Source organism: Neopsephotus bourkii, unplaced genomic scaffold (genome assembly GCF_033783945.1).
Source record: "Neopsephotus bourkii isolate Nb327-2 ecotype Australia unplaced genomic scaffold, CSIRO-AGI_Nbou_v1 NB_1036, whole genome shotgun sequence".
NCBI lineage: Eukaryota > Metazoa > Chordata > Aves > Psittaciformes > Psittacidae > Neopsephotus > Neopsephotus bourkii.
This window is the reverse complement of record NW_026901525.1, coordinates 2938116-2957342: the sequence shown is the minus strand read 5'-3', so window position 1 is coordinate 2957342 and position 19227 is coordinate 2938116. Positions and strand designations below refer to the sequence as shown.

The window sequence follows — 19227 nt, the reverse complement described above, 5'->3', positions numbered from 1 at the left end:
GAGCTTTAAGGTCCCTTCCAACCCAAACCGGCTGGGATGCTATGATTTTATCATGCTATGACTTCTTTTGATTTAAAAAAGCTTATTCTAAGTACTCATGTCCCATTGTTTGCCTCTATTTTGCACAAGATACAGTTTAAGGACCTCTCTTTTCCTCATCTCTTATTGTGCCTTCCTGCAGCAGGGGCCACTGCCTGCTCTGAGCTTCCAGAGTGCAGACCCGAGGCCTTGTTCTGGCTGCACCCCAAAAATCCTCCTTATTCCTTTAACTGCTCCCCTCCCTCTGGTTTTTCAATAAGAGAAAATCAGAAGGGAAAACCAAGAATCAGGCTGAGCTTTACACACTGCCTGCTCCTTGAAACCTGCTCTGAATTTATGCAGGGGGTGGATGAAGGATGGCACCAAAGCCTTTGCTGTTGAATTAAACCAGAGCTTGAGAATCAGATGAAAACTTTCTTGGGCTGCCAATGATGGAATATGAAATGGAGCGGGAATTGCTGAGATCAAATGAGCCTGGCAAGATGACACGGGGAAGAACTTCAAGGTCTCTGAGTGAAAACCTACCGGTGCTGCTCAGATTATAGAGAAAGCCACTAAGCAGTGACAGAGCCTTCAGTGCTTGAAAGTGAGCAGGGCCATTAGTGGAAGCAGAGGGGTAATGAAGGAAAGAGTGAGCGGGGCTCATTGACCCCATACAGCTGGAGCCATAATAAATGGGGGCTGCTCAGGATTCACCTCTTCCCTCAGGTGCGGAACAGGGGCTGAGAAGTATTTCATCAAACCCCAGGATTTTATTCTCGTCTCTTCTTGGCCTTTTGGCAGGGAAATGGGAGCGTTTCAAAGAGGTTTTAAAGACCTGACACAAAAGACTTTGGAGTAAAAATTGCATCTCCAGGGAAATTCCTTATGGATGAATATTCAAGCCCCTGCCCCGTGGGGTGCCCAGGGGTGATCAGCATTGCTTTGGAGGCTGTGTCAGTCTAAGGCTGGTGACAATTCACATCAACCCCTCCACAGTCCACTTGCAACCACTCACCAGACAAATTACCCACACGAAGCCTTATACATTGCAAGCGCTTATGGCTCTTTGGGGACTGGGGGGGCACGAGGAGAGGCTCCATCAATAACTAAGAAAGACTGATTAAAAGGGGAAATGGATCAAATACATCCTTTGCTGGACTCTAAATAGTCCCTAAGTTGTTTTAAGTGGCATTGACCTATGGTTATAGCATCAGCAGAGGGCTCTGGTGCCTAGTTCAGGAGCCTCACATCTCTGAATTAAGGCTTTGCTATTTTGATTGTGGTTTTCTTCTGAGAATTGGATTTTAGAGGCCTTGCCGGGGTCAGAAGCAGATCCTGTTTCCATTACTTCTGAATGCAGTAAGTATTTTCCCCATGAAATCTCTTGCTTTCCATCTCCATGTGTTAAAAGATCATTCTTGCAGAACCTTAATTACACCGAACACTTGGTGTTCTTTGAAAGTAGAGGAAGACAGAGGCAATGTCAGGAGCAAAACGTGACAAAACCCTGTAATTGCAATATCTTGGAGGTTCAATTTCAGCCAAAAAATAGCCTGACAGGGAAAAACCTCTCTTATTACATCATAACTGCTAGGATATAGGGGGATTATGAGGTTTGTTTCAGGTCGTTTCAGCACAAAACAAGAGACTAAACCCACGTTCTTCAGGTTTTTATCTCTCAACATCAGCCACATGAGGCTGGGACCCAGTTGGGTGCTTGAGGGCCCGAGGCTGCTCTCTGAACACAGCATAGAGATATCCCATTATGTACAAGGTGATGTCTAGAAGGTGTTTTCATTTCCTTCAACCTTTCCTCCATATTTACTGCAATGAATTTTATGTGCAGCTACAATTTGCCCATTTAACATGCTTTCAAAATGGGACCATTTGAGCTGGATTTGGCCATCATACGGCTTGGGAAAAATAAGCTCATAAAGGTAAAATTGTATTTGAATTGTCACTCCAAGCCGCACAAGCAGTCTAATACTTTAGGGCATTAAAGCCAAAGGCATTATGGCAGCAGAACCCATCTAGCTGTGTTCTGCATGGCTAACAGAGACAGAAAGTGAAGGAGTTCTATCAGTCATGGCAATATTTTCCCTTTTCGTAATTACCTCGGGTTCATTCTCCCAGATGAGGATCTTTTCCTGCTGAGAGCATCTGGTTCTTTCTATGACACAAAGCAATTGCTGAGCACCTCATCCTGCCCCCCTGCAGGCCCCCAGTGTCTTCCCAGGGCTTCAGATGGGGCAATACAGAGTCACTGTGTCCCAGGCACTACCTGCATCCGGCTGGGGCTGTCTGTGGGGCAGAGCTGGTGGGAAGCTGGAGAGATGTGGTAATGGCAGCATGGCTCTTGTCCTCTTATAAAATCACAGCATCCCAGCCTGGTTTGGGTTGGAAAGGACCATAAAGCTCATCCAGTTCCAACCCCTGCCATGGGCAGGGACACCTTCCACTAGAGCAGGATGCTCCAAGCCCCATCCAACCTGGCCTTTGGTTAGACGGCTTTGCCATCCTGGGTGGTTTGGAGCACTAATGCTTCCTGCTGAGCCGAGTTTACTTTGACAACTGCTGTTATGTGTAATTAGGATATTAACGCAGTGAAATCATCTCTAAATGCTGCTGGGGACCTGAGGGATGCTGAAAATTGCAGATTTGTTTTAACATGAGGGTTAATGGATTCTGGTTGCTGCAGTTTCCATTTAATCTTTTTGAATATGTGATGTCAGTGGATCAGATAGGAGCTGGTTTGGAGGAATGCTCTGAGGAAAGCTCCTCACAGCAGCCCCTTGGGCTCTGCCCATAGTGCCCAGTCCAAGGTGTGGGGTGAACAGGGAGGGCTCTGAAGGCATTGCTGGCATAACTTGAACTGGAAGAAAGGGGAAACCAGTGTCCAAGTGGAGGTTGTCCTTAGGAACTTTCCTTGGGCACAGTATTTAAGCAAGGGCTGTGCATGGCCAGGGAGGTGAGGGCTTTGTTCTGGTTTGAAAAGGTGGAATCAGCTCTTGGGAGCAGCCCTGGTCTGTGCGCCTCATCAAAGGCTCTGTGAAATTAATAACACATGCAAATCTATGCTAATTCTTCTTTTAAATATAGGGGGTTTAAACATGCTAATTAGATGCGTATTAATTTTGTAAACAGACACATTGTCTGATCTGTAGCAACGGGTTCTCCATTCTCTTGATGTAGGGAAGGGTTTGTGGGAGCTTTGCTGGTGGAGGGTTTAGGGGCAGGACCCGGACGTGCTGCAGGACCCAGCGTGGAGGCTGGGTGAGAAGCGACCTGACAGGAGCATGAACGAGAATGATGGAGAAGAGGACAATAACCCTCCATTATGCCAGGGAGGTGCTAATGAAATGGAGAGGCAACAACATTTCTAAACCCATAAAAGAGCGTGCATTTAAAATTCTTTCCTCCTAGAAGTCTGTTAAATGTGTGGAGCTGCCTGCCCTGACACAGCGAGAGCGGCTTATGGTAATAAAGCAAACAAACACAAGCATTTAGTCTGGTAAAGCAGTAAAAGGGATAGAAAGCAGGCTTTTGCTAGCAAAGATGGAAACAAATTTCCCCTGTGGATAGCTCATCTTTGATTGTCACCATGGAGCTTGCACCACCTCTACAACCACCTGAGATGCAGGTTCCAAAGAGCACAGGGTAGGGGAGCCTGGTACTTAGGAGCATCCCTGGCTGAGAGCACAGCCTGCTTTGGGTGATGGACCAAAAGGCATTTCATTAACAAGCCAGGTTTAACACACCAGGCAGCAAAGTGGATCTGAGAATGGGGAGGGCAGCTTGTGGCATGGCAGGAGATGTGGTGTGGTGGCACTTGGGTTTTGGTGCATCCCCTTACCTGGCTATGACGAACAGCACGCAGCTGACCCCCAGGTAGGCGAGGAGGATGTACATCCAGATGTCAGGAGACAGGGGGTTGAGGAAGGAGAACACGCTGGGGTTGGTCCCGTTGGGCTTGCGGTACAAGATGCTGACCCCCAGTGTCATGAAGGGCTTGGAGAAGTCTATGGCCTTCTCCCGAACATGGGTGATGGTGAGAGGAGCAACGGCCAGATCAGCTTTCTGTGTGCAACAAGAGGGAGAGAGGAGGAAGGCATTAGGAACTGTTTGCTCATTCTGCTCCATGACATTCACTGTGTAGGCGTTTGTCTGATGGTAACCAGTGAAATACACCGCAGACAGCAGAGACACATTACAGTCCCCACAGCTTTTGCCCAGATGCAGTGAGCTTATTTTGATGGGCTCTTCTATAACAGTTGGAAGGATTGTGTTTCTCAATGGTATCAGATATCTGTGGTCCTCGCTGTGCTCGTTTCTTGCCACACAACTCCTTACAGCAGGGTTTGCTGTGTGCACATCCCACTGTTCGCAGAGATGATCTGTTTCTGTTGACTTCCCTTTCAACGCTGCTGCAAGAGGAGAGAGGCCCAGGGGGAGGCCACTCCAGAATGCACTTGCAGGGAGTAATACTGCAGCAGCATGGGGTAAAAGCTTCAGTTTCTTTCCTCTCAGTCCACATCATGGTACAACTTGAAAGGAAGCCGTGCTGTAGGGTGGGAAGGAGGAAACTCACACTGTTGGCCTTCCATCTGCCTTCTGTCCCTATGGCTGCAGACCCACCGAGGAGATGCTTTGCTGGTCAGTGATGGACTTCACAGCTTGTCATGCTGGAAGTGTCTGAGATGCATGAGGAGTTTCAGCTGAACACATTCTGCATCCTGACTTCATGTCTGGCTTCTGTTTCTGTCTGTTATTCAATCATTTCTATGCTAAATGCAGTGCTAGGCCATGGCTAACTTTGTTGTACAGAGCTGCGTTCATTCCTCTCACCAGGTCCTTAAAAAACACCTTAACTAAATACAACCAAGGCTACCTCAGTGGCAGCTGCATTGCTTGGGGTTTGCAAACCTTTTTCAGTATCTTCGGCTTCCAGGGAAATGCAGGCACATAAATGATGCTGGAGTTGAGCAGCGCCCATTGCCTGGCATTCCCATACAAGGTCTATTGAACAGCTGGTTCTGAAAATTAGCACTCTCAATTATCCATGTGTGATAACTGCCAAGAGCTACCGTGGATTTGTCATTACCTGCAAACCTTAAGTCAATATTAGCTGTCTTGCTAAAACATGCTTTACTCCAACAGAAACTATGGGTTCACTATAGAAACCAGTGAAGATCCATGGCCTGAGTTATGGAGGATGGCCAGGGAATGGTCTCGTTTAACCCAGCAAATCTGTGATGAAACTTAGTGCAATATTTAGAAATACAGGAATTGGAGCTTTTTTTCTGTAGGAGGAGTTCCTCTATGAGCTTTTATCCCCTACAGATGTGTGTGTGTGCAGGAAAAGGGGTTCCTCTCCAAAGTATGTGGCTTTAAAGGTCCTGAACAAAAGAGTTTCAGGAATTCTGTCACAAGGGTAAAAGTGATGTGTATTTTGTAACATGGTTCCTCGGCTGAGCCCTGGTTGGTTCCCTTCCCTCTCACTTCCCCAATGGAAATACACCTTAAACCAGCTTGGTGCAAAAAGCGTCTGCTTCCATCACTGCTTTTGCCAAAACTTAGGGAAAATGGGAACAGTATTTTCCCAACGAGCCCTTTTGTGCCAGCTATGACTGTGGGGGCACCGATGGACTCTGCAGGATGATGGGTTCTGCAGTGCACAGGCTGGATGGAGGTGGGATGCAGAGCCCATATCCTAGGTACCAGCAGATGCCTCGGCTGCTCTCCCCCCGTTAACGGCACACGTGTGTCACAAGGCAGAAATGGCAAAAGAAAAGGCAGGATTTTAGCTCCTCCATCGCTCCTGTGTGGGTGTCCTGACTCACCAGGGAAAACCGAAGGAGGTAATGAAGGGTTTGGCGATGGATTTTTCTGGAGGAGGACACAAATGAGCAGTGCTGCGGTCAGTGCCGGCGAGCAGCTGCCTGGCTGAGAGCTCCCAAGCCACATTTGTCAGCGATAGAGCAGGCTAACTAACAGCCAGGAGTTGATGCTTTAGCACAGAGAATGAAGAGAGGGGAATCTGCATGGAGGCCCAAGCATCAAAAGTGCTTTTAGTGCAGCAATCAAATTTGACTGCGTCATTTCAGCAGCTCCTCTGATTTGATCACAGCCCCGTGTCCTTGGCAGTAAATGTCACACCCCATCAGAAGGGAGCATGAGTTAGGGAGCCCGGGCTGGAGTGGTCTCCTGAGCTATTACAGGTAATGCAGGGCTGCACTTCGGTACCCTTTTATCAATGCAGATTTCTTCTGAAGGTGGCCTCTAATTAAGGGTTTGCTGACTGAGAGGATCTAAATCAAGCCCCACCAAGGGCGAAGCTTTCATTTGTCGTGCTCTGACATTACAAACTGGGAAGTCAATTACCGGGCCCTGACTGGTTCCTTCACTCAGCCCCAGCTTTTACGCTCTTGCACAGGAATATGGGGTTTAGTTAAAATGAGGAATTATAGCAAGTGCCAGAGGCTTAAAGGCCCTTGTCCAGTAAAACCACTTAAGCACATGCTTCTGTTTTACTGGGCTTGCACACCTTATGTGTGTTCTTAAGTGTTCTGCTGAATTGAGGCCAAAAAGATGAATTTTGCCAAGGCAGACACTTCTCTAACACACCTGGAAGGGTTTGGATCTCCTTATCCACCCTGGGTTACAGCATTTTCACTCGGGTGGAAGTGATGCGAGTTACCGGGCATTCAGTGGATGGGGGATCATATCCTCTGCACAGAGATTTGGTTTTTATCAGGAAGTGCCGAGTCTTATCTTCAGGTTCTCAGTTATCACATGAATGGGTCAGAGCAGCTCCTGCACAGCCACAGTCACTGTGGGAGCCCTGCAGGATCTAGCCTCCACCAGAGGAAAACTGTGTGTGACAGCAGAGCTCCCATAGCATCAGCACCAAGATCAATACTGATTCCAGACAAGAAGCTGCTTCTGCGCTTATTTTGCCAATCTGAGCTAGGTATTTACATAAACTAATTACACGTGTGTTGCCTGAGAGACAGAAATAGTGCATATTTTACTTATTTAATTGTTATTCAGGTATCTGGTTGCAGCATCAACACTGTCATCCCTCACCACTGCCCCACCTCAGGGCCCATCTCTGCCCCTCTTGCTCAGGTGCTGCCTCATGCTCCTGCACCCCCACGGCTCTGCTTCATGCTGGCATCACTCCTGCATCCTTCCGCACCTCTCCTTGCAGTGGAGCCCTCATCCAACCCCCATGGGCACAGATCCTGCAGCACTGGGGGGTGACAGGGGATCAGAGCGCTGTGCTGGGTGCCCTGTGCCCACATCCCTCCCCTCCCGCTGGCCAGGGACAGGAAAACACTCAGTGTGAGAAGTGATGCTCGAGGAGAGCAGGGTTGTGCCCGGCAGCATCCGGGGGTCACTGTTAATGGTCTGACTTCAGCTTTTAATGGCTGCTCCTACAGTTTCATTCCTATTTTAGACATCATTCCTGTCAATGAATTTAGTTAATATCAGTGGTGAATTAAGAACAGATGTCACAGGGACAACCGAGCTGTAAGCTGAAGAGGAGAAATGAGGACCTTGATGACCTCTTGTAATCTTTTCTCTCAAGAAGTTCTTCAGAAGGGGAACTGCCATTAATTGTGCCTAAGGGATGCCAGAGGCTGCAGGATCCCAGGGAGAACAGTCATATCCTTAGAGACAAGCCCTGTCCTATGAATTACTGGTGGGTGAACAAGCCATGGGGAGGGAAAGGCAGGTCCAGAGCCACCTGAAGAGGCAAGCAGAGAACTTGGGGCACCCAATGCTCACTTCCATCACTCACAGGAGTTCCTGCAGTGTCTAAAACAGAAGCGAAGAACGCTTCACCCAGAGAAGTTCTTTTTCCCCTGTTCCAGGCCCAGTGGCTTCCAAATGAATCCCCAGTTCACCTCACTTGAAATAAACCAGTGCAGGAACATTAATGGCAATGTGATGCAATATGTATTTCTGCCAGAATTTACTGTCAATAAATGCCCACTTATTGTGAAGGTGTTAAATCAACTGTCATAAACCCTCCCTAAGGACAGATATTACATCTTCTCTATAGTTACCATTGGCAGGGATTTCCATTAGAAACCCTGTTATTTTTCATCCCTCTTTTATTCCCACATGAGGCTTCAGATTGAATGGGAATTTGATATGCACTGTCTCAGCACAAGACAAGTTTTATTTGTGAACAAGTTTGTGCAGAATGTCCAGAATGGCTCATTCTGCTGCCTTTATGGGATTCTGCCCACAGACAACAGGGGAGATTTGCAGGTGCTATTTTGCCAGACAGCTCGGCTTTATAAATCAGACTGGACGGACTGCTGCTCACAGCCTAGTTCTGCTTGTATCAATGATAATGTCTATGAATAAACATCAATAGCAGCTCACTATGGATGAAAGGAGAGCTGATGGTTGCCAGCTTCCCTGTTTGTTACTGATGTGGGACACAGGAGCATCTCTGTGTCACCTGAATGCCCCAAACCCCCCCACATGCCAGTGCTGTGCGAGTTCAGCTTTTGTGGTTCATCTGCTCGAGGCTTCTCAGTGGGAGTGACCAGGGAGAGTGACAACAAACAAGGAGCTGCTGTGAGGAAGGACTCTGGTTCTCCAGGGAACGAACGGAGCTGCCTCAAGACAGGGATATTCTTGTGATGAAGGCCAGCAGCAGATGAAAGGCAGCAGGATGGGGTTTCTGCATGGGACCACACGAGCCTGCCTGCTCCACCACTGATGCCAGGGACCTGGCAGCTGGGGTCATGCTGTGAGCTGCTCTGACTGCTTTTGCTTTTCCTGTTTATGCTTCAGGTCAGACTAGAAACAAAGCAGTTTTACAAAGGATCCTCGCCTACGGCATTCCTGCCTCTGGCCAAGCATGTCTGGATCAGAGAGGAGAGGGAAAGCAGAGCGATGAGCGACTCCAAAACAAGCCATGAGAGCTCAGAGTAAACAGCTCATCCTCCATCACGTGTGCTGAGCACCTTCACCCAGCTCCTCTTCACTGCATTTCAGCCTTGGCTGGGGCTGTTTGTGGTACACAGCATCTCCCACAGCTCTCAGACCTTCCCCTGATAACAAATCACCATTTCAGCCTCTTATTTCCCCTCAGGAGCAGCCTCTCCTATGCACAGGCCATTGAACCAAGCCTGCCCATCAGCTCTGCCCACCAGAGCTGGTGCATCTCATCAGTCCCGTGGGCTCAGCCTCAGATTTGAGTTCAGTCTTTACCAATGCACAGATTTAGTGCATAGAATTCATTCTGGCCTGGCTGCCTGGAGCTCCCCAAATCCCTCCTGCTTTATGCTCCCACCTGAATGATCCTGATCCTTTCATGAGGAAGAGACACTGAATCTGGAGGCAGGCCAGCCCTGATATCAAACTCACAGTGGGGGCAGCCCTGTTTTCATCACTACAGCGTTGTTTGAATGCCGTCTCCAACACTTTTCCTACTAGGTGTGAATTAAGTTTGAACTTTGCCATTGCAAAGCGCCATCGGTTGTTGCTTTCTCCACACAATCCGAAGATGCTTTGCTGCTGTGAAGGGCCCCATCTGGTTGCAGTTTCACTTTTGAACGCTTTCCATAAACACTGCCATAAAAAGCAATGACATGCAGATAAAGAAAATAATGGCTTTATATGGGGTTTGGGCAGTGGGTGTAAATCACTCCAAGGCATTCACCTGTTAGATAGCAGAGCTCAAACCTACTGCTACAGTAAAGCTTGCAACAGGAGGGGACTTGGTCCTTTGCTGGTGCTGTATGTTACTTTGCTTTTTGAATACTTAGCCAAGAAATACTTCACTGCAGGTTGACCACGAGTTTCATGTTCCTTAGTGAGGTTGTTCCTCACACCTTCTTCTTGGTGGGTCTCTTAGCTGACCACAGCTTTGGGAATGGCTGGAAGCCTTCTGAGAGCCCTATAACATCTCACAGGACATTGGAAGTGACATGGTTCGGACCAAATGATGGCCTGGCTTCTATTCCCTAGATCTTATTTCCTGCTTGGAGCAATTACTTCTTCAGAGCCCTGCTCTGCAGATACTCTGCAGTGAGAGCAACAGACCCTGCACTGGCAGAGGGTGCAGGAGCCGTGTCCTGGAGTACACTGCCCAGGATTGGGTGGCATGGTTTAGTGTGAGGTGTCCCTGCCCATGGCAGAGGGGTTGGAACTGGATGATCTTAAGGTCCTTTCCAACCCAAACTATTCTATCACTCTATTCTATGATTGCATCCTGTGCTCTGCATCTGCTCAGCTCCATGTCACAGCACTTACAATGGCAAAGTACCAATGTCTTCTGCTGGGATGCTGTCACTCACCTAACTTAGCCTGGCTGTTGTGTAAGAGGCTCTAAAGGGTGTGTTTTGTGCTGCATGGAGCTTTCTGGAAGGAGAACCACAAAGGCAGCTTTGCACAGCCTGTGGCGTATTCCCTGCGAGGCGCAGTGTCCTTCTCCCCAAGGGCTGTCCTTGCGTGCCCTCCCTGCTCCTCAGGGGGAGCCAGCCAAGGACGCTGGCTCTCTTCACAAACTGATTGAGCATCGCTGTGTCCCACAAGGGACGTAATCATCATCATCTGCATTTTACAGACGGAGCAAGCATTGCACGGAAGGAACTTGTCCAATGTCATTTAGGGCAGAGGAGCCAAATCTGGAAACACAACCTGGATCCCGGAGCCGCAGCTCCGCAGCCTCGCCACCAGACGCTGCTCTGTTACCTGCTCCCAGCAAAGCTCCTTCACTGCTGGGACGCACCAGCAAGTACATTGTTCCCACATGAACCAGGGGAGCATCACAGCTGCTGCATACGTGGGGTTGGTTTTGTCTCTTTTCTGCCTTAGGAGTGTTTTCAGCATGGAGGCGGGAGCTTGAGCGGAGATCCAAGGGCTGCACCACTTGAGCAGGAGGCCAGGAGAAGAGCACTGTGTTACAGCTCTAGGACTGCTTACGTGGCTGCCTGTGCTGCAGGGATCATCACTTAACTTCGTCCTGATCTTTTCTTCCAGAGACCTTTCCGGGAATCAGAGATTCCTGGAGACACCAGCTTTCCTCACCTCCCTAACGGGGCTTCTGGGATCACGGGGTGTGCTGATGGCAAAGGATGTAATTAGAAAACTGAGCAGCCTCTGGCTGTGAATCGAGCTTTCAGACTAGGTGACTTTTGGGTGTCTGTGAGAGCAAAGCTGCCACAACAGTTTCACCAGTGCTTAATGGGCTTTGAGAAGGGGCTTTAGAATGGGCTTTTCCTTTTAGGAAGAGCACAGCTGCCCTATTGCAGTGGGAGCTCCGTGTCCCAGGAGATTGCAGAAATAAGCTGCCTTTATAGGACAAAATAGATATATGAAACTGTGCCCTGCACACCTGCAGTCTGGATACACCATCCAGATCCATCTGGATACACCATCCACATCCATCTGGATACACCATCCGGATCCATGCCTGGGGTCCCTGAGCCCCCTCGGTGTTGTGCCCTGGCCTGTGCTTATCAGGGCAGAGCAGCAGCATCCTTGTGGGGGTGACTGCAGGTACACCCTGCTCCTGCCCCAGGCAGACACCTCGGGGACACCCCAGGCTCCGCCACCCCCCCTGCCCATGCTGCAGCCAAGCTTCACTCACGTGGTCAATGAGCTCCTTGATCATTCCATTCCACTGCCCCTTCTCATCCTGCGCCCCGTATTTCCCATCCTCCACCAGCCGGATCTCGTAGGTGAAGCCTAGGATGATGGCCAGCTCCTTCAGGAGGTCGATGCAGTAGCCCTCAAAGCGGTCGTTCCCAAACAGAGCCGTGTCGGACTTACGGAACATGACAAAGGGCTCTTCCTGTGCATGGGAAGGCAAAAAGTCCCTGTTAAGGGTGAGCGCTGGTCCCACAAGGGGCAGGCTCCGCAGGCAGGGCTGGCAATGGGACATGTTGGGAATAGACTAACTCGATGTGGTGCTGATTGGCAGCCTTGGTTACCCCACAACATGTGATTTTGTCTCTTTGGAGCAGCCAATCGTTTTCCATTTGGTAGGATTTCGGGGAGAAAAATTGCCATTTCATGCTCTGGAAATGAAGAGTGGTGAGAACCAAGAGAAGGGGACGGACAAACCCAACCCCAAGTTGCACGCAGCAGAAACGCAGCCAATGTGCACTGCAGTGCCCGTTGTTTGCTGAGCTGCAGCAAGCAAGAGGCTGGTGGGTTAAATACAGGGTGAGGGGGCAATGCACAGCTGGTGCCTATCACAAAATATTCCCCAGTTCATCTCATTTTCCTCTTTGCTGATGGGATAGGGGCCCCTATTGCTACCCAGAGAGAGTTTCTGCTCCTCTTAGAGATGCCATGGGGAGGTTTGGGTGTCTTTAATCCCAGCAGTGCCAAGCCACCAGCACAATTGAGAAATACCTATTAAAGTGCTTTCCAGCCAGCTTTGCCCTATGGATCTCTGCCTCTTCAGCAGAGGTGAAGTTAGCAAAGAGCAAACTTTCACAGCCTTTGGTGGAGATCAGGCTTGGGCAGTCACCAAGGACAAGGGATGCTGGGGAGCCTGAGGTAGGAAATGTGTAGAGGACAGATGGAAATGGCAGAAGATGGTAGGAGGCAGGAAAAAGCTGGAGGGCAAGGGGAGGATGAGATACCAACAGCAGCTAGCACATGGCTCCAACTGAAGGTGTTTCAAAGCAGGGCACAGGGAGCTCAATTTGCAGCATTATGGAGCAAACATCCAACCTATAGAGTTCAGGTTGGCACACACAGCTCCTGTGCTTAAATCCTTCTCTCTCTGGCCTCTTCCTCAGCTTTCCTCTCTGGAATTAGTGCTTTGTTTATGAATCAGCTCAATCTATGGATCTTGATATAAACACACCAGCTCCAGAGCTGCCATAAAGCACTATTAATTTGGGGAAGCGCTGTAGGGATTACATACATATTTAACAGCCGAAGCACTGAACATTAGGACGCCATTCGCTTCAGTAATGTATCTCCAGGTCTCCAACATTTCCTAGGGGGTAATTCTGAACTCTATGAACCACTTATTCACGGCCTATTTCACAATTTATTACTGAAAATGGCCAGACATCCAATTCACAAGCTCTCTCAGTTTGCTAATCGATTTCTCAGTGAAGGTGCCCTCAATTTCATAACTTCACAGTTCCCATATTGCTTGGGGAGCGTGGCGCTGGCTGCTGGGGTAATATTTCTCTTCCAACAAGTCACTGCAATATGAGCAAAAGGGGAAAAAATAACCTTTCATGCTTTTCTTTTGAAAGGTTCCTTTTCTGTCTTTTCTATGGCCGTTTACAGCAGTGCAAAGGTACAAAGGGGTGTGGAAATGCAAATAACATTTAGGGGTGTATTTTAGGTTTATTTTAGAAGCCAGTGTATGAAAATGCAGTTATGGCAGGAACTTGGATCTCAGTACATTTCCATTTACAGGAGATACCCCCTGTGGAAGGCCAAGGAGGGGCACAGTCAATAGGAACTGGTACCACCCTTGTACATGATGCAGCTTGTGCATCATCGCAGGGTAGGAGATGAAAATCTGCCTCAAAGAGCCTACTAAAGGCAGACAGTGGACAGGGCTCCTCCTGGCTCCATCGTTTTGCATTAGGCCTTTGAGCTGCAGTGATTATCACACCCCAGGAACTCCAGAGAGATCGGGTATCCCTGAGAGTCGTGGGGAAAGGGATAAAGACAGGCTTGCAGTGTCCTACCAGGACCGTGGTGACGATGAGGGATCTGTTGCTCAGCGAGTCTGTGACATTAGGGCCTCGTCCTTTGGAGATTTCTGTGATGTTCAAACCATCGGAAGGGCTCCACGCTCCAACCTGAAATGAAGCAACAAATGGACCATGAGCACCCAGTGAACACTCCTCAGCATGGATGAGGATGCTGTCAGCATCCTGCTGGCCTGGAAGCGGAGCTTGCTTCTGCCATCTACAGCAGGTGGGAGCAAACCTGAAATGATCATCTTGTTTCGCCCAAACAAGAGATTTGCATTAACCCTTCAGCTGCAGGTTACCCCACTGCACACGGATAATCAACAACCCCTGTGCCACGTTCTGATGTATGAGAGAAGATCATGACTGCCCATGATTCAAGGCCAGGTTGCACAGGGCTTGGAACAAGCTGCTCTAATGGAAGGTGTCCCTGCCTGTGGCAGGGGTTGGAACTGGATGAGCTTTAAGGTCCCTTCCAACCCAAACCAGGCTGGGATTCTCTGGCTGGAATGTAGGGGATGAGTAGTCAATTTGAAAAGGTTTTGTGTAGAACAAACCATCCAACAGTGCTGAGGAGTCAGCTCTGGGCAAGGGTAAAGCAGAACAAAAAGGAAAAACTCAAATCTGAGGCTATTATATTTCTGTTTTGTTTTCACCCAAGTATATTGGTGGGGAGAATTAAAAATGACCTTGACCAACTCTGCAAACCCCACATAGGGACCATTCCTGTCCTCTGTGCTGTGGCAAACTAGATGGATATCTCTAACACATCCCTTTGAGGGACATCCATCACAGTGGGAGGTCTTGGTCCTGGAGGAGGGAATAGCAGCAGACATGCTCGGGCACAGGCACACCGTTCCTCATCAATTTGAGGTGTTCTCTTGTTCTCAAGCTGTCAATTTTAATAAATGGGTGGACTTTGAAGAAGCCTTTTTATCCAGAAAGAGCAAAACATGTTCCTATTTACAAGAAGTCATCTGGGCAGCTCTAAGCCTGTTACCCTGATCCCCACAGGGATATGGAGGCTTTAGAGCAAACTTTGAAGGCAGGACTGGCTAAAGGACTGTGACGGCAAGATAAAGCATCAGGAAAGCTGGAGGATGGAGGATTTGTACCTGGAACCAGACCACGGTGGCTGCATAACCTGGGAAGGAGTGAGAGAAAACAGCCCCTGCATGGAAATGGGAACAGAACGATCCATCTGTAGGGTCAAACTGTGAGGCGGTCTCAGTAGAGAAACCAAAGGCTCAAACCCGCCAGGAAACACTGATGGTTTATTTATTGCTATTTTGAAGATTCTTCAACCCCTTCAGCAGCGTGAGGTTTCCCTGCAGCCCCAAAAAGAGACTTTGTAATGAGCAGCGCTGCCTGGCAAAAAAAAACATCATAAATTCTACAGGAGTTTCCATGAACTTGGTGAAAGGCTTTAAATATTTCAGGTAAAACCTGAGCCATCCCCACATCTCCTTCGATCACACCCCAGCTGCAGTGTCAAAAGATGATTACTGTGCACAGGCAAAGAGAATGGGGTCTGAGAGGCCCCTGTGAGAGCGCTGCAGGCACGGTTCAGCTCACAGCGCTCAGGTTTGTGCAGGAAAATTGAATACGTGGCACTTAAAGCTGAATGAATCAGTTTAAAACAGTCAAAAAGGGAAGAAAAAAGGCCAAATATACATTAAGAGGCCTGTGCTAGTCAGATAGTCCAACTACATGTAATTAGGTTTAGTTAATACTCCTGTAATCCCTGGAACATCCAGGAGGTATAAGGATCAGGAGTTCAATCCTAAAGCTCAACAAACACGAGCTATTCTACATAATGCACAATGCGCGTGGGATTTGTTTGTGGTTTGATGGTTTGTTATTTGGGATTAAGGATTGCCAGCATCCCGCTTCCACCGAGATCTGACACGGATGCTTCCAAAGCCCTCCAGAGCTGACAAGAAGCTTTCAGACAATAATAGTGGGAGCTGTGAAATCTCTGGATTGTTGGAGACAAAAGCTGGGTGGCTGTAGAGAGCGTGCATTGAGGTTTGATGGCTTCCTGTGGGCTTTGTGTGACACCACAGCAGTACAGAGCTGTGTTCTCCAGTGCACCTGAGGAGGATTAGTTGGACAGATATTGTGGTTGTACTTAAGCATTGAGATTGGTACGGTGTCCAATACTTGTGCAGGTTTCTGTTAGGCTACCAGCACAGCCCATCGGAGCTGCTGTGCCCCAAAAAGATGTGGTGGAGTTTGGGGTTTAGACTCTATAGACAAAATAGGATGTTAAAAAAGAGAAGCAGGGATAGAAGGATCATCTCCTGCTCAGTGCTCGTGAGACGGTGGCATCTTCCCCTGCTCCTCTCCTGCCTCCATCTCACTTGATGGCAGCTGAGATTGGAGGTCATCGCATTGGTTTGAAATGTTTGCTTTGTACTGTATTTGACACCAAAATATACCCACCAGGAAAGCGAGTGCTGGGGTGACCTTGAGATTCCTTACAGGATGCAAAGAGCTATCGCTGGGGTGTGAAAGCGTGGCAAGGATTTATTCCAAAGCCAAGGCAAAACAAGCTGTAAAACAGGGGAATGGGGGAGCGAAGCTGTTTGCTCCCAGGGAGCTTCCCTGCATGTCCCCATCAAACTGCTGCCTTCAGCCCTGGGGGCTGCCCACCTGCCCCGAGTCACTATTTCCCTGGAAAAGTTATCTGTGCACACTATGCTTGCTGCATGGGTAATTGACAACTCCCTATCCCTGCTCCCGGCTGGCGCGTCCCCTGTCTCCATGCCAAAGGTGGCATGGAGGGGAGACTGAGCTGAGCTCTTAGGCAGAAGCTCTTCCCTGTGAGGGTGCTGAGGCGCTGGCACAGGGTGCCCAGAGAAGCTGTGACTGCCCCATCCCTGGCAGTGCTCAAGGCCAGGTTGGACACAGGGGCTTGGAGCAAGCTGCTCCAGTGGAAGGGGTCCCTGCCCATGGCAGGGGTTGGAGCTGGAGGAGCTTTAAGGTCCGCTCAACCCAAACCATGCTGTGGTTCTGTGTTTCTATGACTCAGAATGGGTCAAGAGGTCGGAAGGGGTCAGGCTCCAGGAGTCCTTGATGGTCTCATGTGCTGTTATTTGGAGGAGCCTGGTTAGATCCGCTCTGTGCAGGGCTTTCCTCACTGCAAGCCACTCGCTGCTCTCTTTTGCCTTAAACGAGCCCATCTCACCTTGAAGCCTGTGTTCTAAGAGCTCCAGAGCTTTGCACAGTGCCTTTTTTAATGGAATTGAAGGGAAGGAAATGAAACCCCCTTGAACACCTGAGAAGGAGACGTGCACATCAGCGTTGTATCCCTGTGCCCAGAGGAGATCTGTGCTCATGAGAGGGATCAATGGCTGCAGCCTTTGTGCAGTGTCACCTCTGGGTGGCCAGGCCAACGTGGAGACTGAATGAGACCCCTCCAGCCAGGCAGGAAACAACGCACTTTGATGTTTCTCTTATTGTCCCTTAGATAACACAGGGAAGAAATCAACAGAGCCACACAAGCATCTTCCACAAAACCCAGGCTGCAATAAGCTGGGGCCATTTCCAAGCCTCAGGCTATTTTTGTTGTGGGAAATTACACTCAGATGATGCTTTCAAGAGCTGTTGCCTCCCTAGGGAAACATCAACATTTTTAAGCAAGCCCAGCAATGGGAAGGGCTTTGTTCCTGCCCCTTTGGTGTGGGCAGGGACTGGTTAATGGCTGCTCAGGAAGTTTCTTCCACTCCCACTATCCCAGCAAAGTGCCGCAGGGCTCTTGCAGCTCCTCACTGTAATCCCACGCCTGGCTTCGGGGTGGTGAGTCATGGTTGAGGCATGGAAAAGGATCTGAGAAACCCCACAAAGCAAACAGCCTTCTACACACAGCAAACCTGGAAACAAGACAAGCACCAACCCTTTCCTCTGCTGCCTGAATACCAGGCTAAGCCATACGCAGGTAGATCAGACAAACCCTGCCTACCTTTTCAAGGCCGTCTTCTTTGAGGCTGATGATATCCAAGTCAAAATCTGTCCTCAAACCACTCGTTTTATTGAAGACAATTCGTCCCGTTAATCCTTCCCATTGGGCCTGTGGAGGGGTGAGAAAGGAGCAGGGCTGTTACTTGGTATCATAAAGAATCTTTTGCCCTCCATTGGATGTTCTTTTAATTAGTCCTTACCCTGGTTCTTCCTCCCTAAGGAGCATCATTAATAATCACCGCATCGCTGTTCAGCTGCGGACGGAGCTGGAAGTTTTCCTCACTCTCTTGCAGTCCTTGCTAGAGTTTTTGTTTGGACCTTTTGTGCTCCCCAGCTGGTGCAGGACACGATGACTCAGTAGAAACCTGCTTGCATTTATCATGGCATCCTTGTGTGCTGCATTTATCCTTGTAGTACTGATAAATGCCGGGCTGCAGGGAGCCTGGGTCTGGGACAAGTTCATAAATAATCCTTTCTTTGCATGAATCTGCTGATGCTTCCAAGGTGTGTGGAGGCTAAAATGTCCTGAACACTTCCCCGTCTCCTTTCAGGTGGGAAGTGGAGAACGAGAGGCTAAGAGCATGTCAATGGAGGCTCTGATGTTTTGCAACAGGAGTGGGAATCTGGTGGGTGTGTGCAGTGTCTGTACCCCTGGCTCAGGTTTTGGCACTATAAGTACAGGGCAGATGCCTGTTGGGGCTGGGAAGCCCCATTCCTGGGGATACTGGTCTGCCTTGGGAGCCTGTCCTGCTCTGAGCTGGAACTGGGGATAAAGATGTCTACATTGGATTCAACCATGATTATCCTATGATTCTGTTTCTTTTCCACTGTACACTTTGCAGCATCACCAGAACTAATCTCTCTGATTTAGAAGGTGAAAGAGCCCCCAGATAGCAGGCAGCAGCTGTGCAGGCAGAGCTGGTGCTAAGGGACAGTGTGGTATATGATGCCTGCTCTGCCCAGAGACAGTGCTGGGATGTGCTACAGTCATCTGCCCCAAGGAGGATGCTCCCATAGGAGTGCCAGGCTTGGTTTACTGTTTTGCAATCACAGCAGTGGAGAGCTGGGATTTGGGCTCTTTCTCCATAGCAGCTCAGTGCATGCTCCTTGCTGATGAATGTGTTTCCTTTATGGGTGGGGGAGCTTGAAAGATCCCAGTGCGATGAAAGTGGCGTAATGTATTCTCAGGGGGGAATGAGTGGCATATTTCCCAGTAAACACGCTCCTCTGGCTCTTCCTCATTAATTCCTGAGCAGTAATGACAGCCTCCTCCCAGCCTCCTCACCAGTGAGTTTTGGGGAAGGCTGGGCTGTTTTGCTCATTTTGCCATGCAGGTGCTTTGCCTGTGGAGCCTCTTGGGAAGCAGGGAAAGCACGGAGTGTTTAATGTTCCCCACCGGAGCAGCCACAGCCATATGCTGAGCCCTGTGCTGATGGAGTGAGAGCATCCATCGGCTGCATGGCATTGCCATGGCTCTTTGGGGTGGCAGGGCCACTGTCCCAGCCCCTTGGCAAGTGGGAACAAGCAGGGATTCACAGTGGGA

The 19227-nt window shown here is 49.2% G+C and overlaps 1 protein-coding gene across 1 annotated transcript in view; it reads right to left on the bottom strand.

Annotated features, from left to right (window-relative positions):
• The window catches only part of GRIK3 (glutamate ionotropic receptor kainate type subunit 3), a 101506-nt gene that overhangs the window by 12349 nt on the left and 69930 nt on the right, over nucleotides 1–19227 (bottom strand). Inside the window, exons 8-11 of the mRNA XM_061360769.1 lie at nucleotides 17686–17793; nucleotides 13716–13829; nucleotides 11639–11842; nucleotides 3875–4098 (exon numbers count right to left, since the gene is read on the bottom strand). Coding sequence (XP_061216753.1) covers nucleotides 3875–4098; nucleotides 11639–11842; nucleotides 13716–13829; nucleotides 17686–17793 — 650 coding nt within the window. The remainder of the gene's footprint in view (nucleotides 1–3874; nucleotides 4099–11638; nucleotides 11843–13715; nucleotides 13830–17685; nucleotides 17794–19227) is intronic.